This window comes from Mesoplodon densirostris, assembly GCF_025265405.1.
Source record: "Mesoplodon densirostris isolate mMesDen1 chromosome Y unlocalized genomic scaffold, mMesDen1 primary haplotype SUPER_Y_unloc_1, whole genome shotgun sequence".
NCBI lineage: Eukaryota > Metazoa > Chordata > Mammalia > Artiodactyla > Ziphiidae > Mesoplodon > Mesoplodon densirostris.
The window spans coordinates 3,396,114-3,399,231 of record NW_026778236.1 but is presented as its reverse complement, the minus strand read 5'-3'; the positions used below and the strand labels follow the sequence as shown (position 1 = coordinate 3,399,231).

Genomic DNA, 3,118 nt, shown 5'->3' with positions numbered 1-3,118 from the left:
TGCAGAATGTATCTCTCTTTGCTTTTTAATTTCAATTTTGAAATGGTATATAATCTTTTCTCACATGTTAAACAATTTCCAGCTTTACAAAATCTGCTTTTGTGTATGAGTGCAATTTAAACTTTTGATTCTGTAGTAAGATGTTTGTCTCAAATTGGACCAAGTAACAATATTTTACATTTTATTTGGATCTTGAATACTAAACTTTGATGACAGGATACAGATTATGGGATTTATACATGTCTTTTGATTAAGTTAATTTCTTTTTTTTTTTTTTTTTTTTTTTTTTTTTTTTTTTTTTTTTTTTTTTTTTTGCGGTATGCGGGCCTCTCACTGTTGTGGCCTCCCCCGTTGCGGAGCACAGGCTCCGGACGCGCAGGCTCAGCGGCCATGGCTCACGGGCCCAGCCGCTCCGCGGCATATGGGATCCTCCCAGACCGGGGCACGAACCCGTATCCCCTGCATCGGCAGGCGGACTCTCAACCACTTGCGCCACCAGGGAGGCCCGATTAAGTTAATTTCTGTTTGGAGTTTCTATTATTCATTGTATCAGATGTCTTATTGCTTAAATCACATTTGGTTATGCAGATTTTTTTTGCATGTAAGGCAGGGATCATTTAAGTTTTATTTTCTTAGGAATTTTGGCATCATTCTTTGGCAGTCTTGGTGAGATTTTTTTTAATTTTAATTTTTCATAGGTTATGTCCTGTGCAGCCTATAATTTTTACTCCCATTTTCCAAATACAGTTTTAAAACTTGTGTCGGGGAAGATTTCTCCTATTTTATTACATGCACATATTTAATGAAAACTCCCAATTGTGCCTTAAGTATTTATTTGGAGGAGGTATTCACTTATTTCATTTTGTAAAGTATGACCTTCTAATTTTGTCCTAAGTTTGAAGTAGAATATAAAAGACGACGACGAATTGATAGCTATAATTTAGAAACTTAGATTTCTAAAACATCGTTATTTTTTGTTTTGTTTAGTTTTGATCATCCGTTATGTAAAAGTGCAGTAGAGAATGACAAGTATACTTCTGTATAGCTTACCCTCTCAAATCACCCCCACCCCCACCCCCCGCCAAAACAAAAACCCAGTCCCTTTTAAGTGTTACATTAACACGACGGAACTGCTTGGGTTCCAAGGTCATTTGTTTTTCTTCAATGGAACACTTTTTATATTTAATTTAATTGTTTCTAAGATTGCCTATTAAATAGCTGTTAGTATATATTAGCATTCCGATCATCGCCAGCATAGATAGTAGAATTCCGAGTTACTTGCCACTGGAATACTGATATAGAATTTTCAATTGTACTTTAGGTAGAAGTGAAGAAACAAGGATCATGATTAGCATGAATTCAGTATCCTGTGTGTTCTAATGGCTAACAAGTTCAGGTTGTCTTTAAGCTTTGTGTTTAAGATAACACTCACTTACATTCATAACGATAAAAAATTCGTTAGTATCTCTGTTGCACCTTCAACCTTTGAATTAAGGGGATAATAAAATAGCTTTATAGTGACAAAGTTTGTATTTATTTTAAAGCAGGTGTTAGCACCTTCAGCGGTTTTGATTAGATGTAAACAAAGCAGAAAGCAGAGCGTTACAATCCTACTAAGTAGTTTCCCTTGAGAGTAGGTAGGTTGGTTGGGCGGGCTTTGGCTGAGGGCCGGGGGCGGTATTGAGGGGAGGTGTTGGGGGCGGAGAAGTACATATTTCACTGCAAAAGCTATAGTCAGTCAGTCCCTCGTAGAAATAACCCTTGAATAGCAAGATAATTTTCGTAACGCTTACACCTTCGAATTTTGCTTCCTCACCCTTTTTAAACGGTGCAATCATACGCTTCTGCCATGTTCAGAATTGTGAACGGTGAGGATTACAGCCCAGCGGTACAGCAACGAAATATCCGCGACTTTGGGAAAGCCCCTTCCCTACTGTGGACGGACAACGGTAGCTCAAATGATCGGTGCGAAACTGGAGGAAATGGTAGAGAGAGCGGCCAGGACCGCGTCAAGCGACCCATGAACGCCTTCATTGTGTGGTCTCGTGATCAAAGGCGAAAGGTGGCTCTAGAGAATCCCCAAATGCGAAACTCAGAGATCAGTAAGCGCCTGGGATACGACTGGAAAATGCTTACAGAAGCCGAAAAGCAGCCATTCTTCGAGGAGGCACAGAGACTACGAGCCATGCACCGAGACAAATACCCGGGCTATAAATATCGACCTCGTCGGAAGGCCAAGAGGCCACAGAAATCGCTTCCCGCAGACTCTTCAGTACAGTGCAGCCGAATGCACATAGAGGAGACGTTGTACCCCTTCACATACAAGGACGGTTGCGCCAAGGCCACACGTTCACGAATGGAAAGCCGGTTAAGCCACTCACAGCCCACGAACATAAGCAGCTCACTCCTGCCCCAGGAGCATCGCAGCAGCTGGACAAGCCTGCGCCACAATAGGGTAACACAGGCTACGCAGACCTGCGGACGTCCCCTTTTACTATAGTTCAGAGCCCGAACTTTCTCACGTTTATTTTCGATGCTGATTTCCTTACTCTCGCTATCAAAGGCCCTATTCATCTCAATTTTACTATTACTTCACCTGTGACTTAATTTCAAAATAAGCCACATAAACATGTTTAACATATAAAGAATTAGGACATTACAATATGACTGAACCTTTGTTTATGACTGCTCGAAAGAATACTAACTATTAAGAAAGTATCTTAACAACACTGAAACTGCTTGAGTTCAAAGGCCATCTGTTTTTCCTATTAGTGGAAATATTTTTATATCTAATTTTAGTTGTTCCCGAGATTGACCATTAGATAGGTATTCGTATATATTAGTAGTCCGGTGATCGTCAGCATAGACAATAGAATTCTCACTCTTTATTTTAAATACTGTAACTCAAAACTATAGTGCTTCGAGAAACACTCACGGATTTATGGTATAGGGAAAAAATGTCGCACTTCGATGGAAATCTTCCTAACTCCTAAACCACTCCCCTGCAGACGGTCTGTTGCTTGGTCTTTTCAGCTACTTTGCAGGTCGTAAACTGCACATAGTTAGTGAATACATATGTACATTCTATCTCCTTTGACAGTTTATATTGGGTCCTCTT

The 3,118-nt window shown here is 40.1% G+C and overlaps 1 protein-coding gene across 1 annotated transcript; it reads left to right on the top strand.

Moving 5' to 3' along the window:
- Nucleotides 1-1,834: 1,834 nt before the first annotated feature.
- On the top strand, nt 1,835-2,500 carry LOC132482948 (sex-determining region Y protein). The gene has a single exon (XM_060088205.1). The coding sequence runs from the start codon at nt 1,850-1,852 to the stop codon at nt 2,498-2,500; it is 651 nt and encodes a 216-aa protein (XP_059944188.1). The 5' UTR covers nt 1,835-1,849.
- Nucleotides 2,501-3,118: the final 618 nt, after the last annotated feature.

Coding starts and splice junctions, on each gene's coding strand:
- LOC132482948 (XM_060088205.1), top strand. CDS start 1,850: ATGTTCAGAATTGTGAACGGTGAGGATTACAGCCCAGCGGTACAGCAA.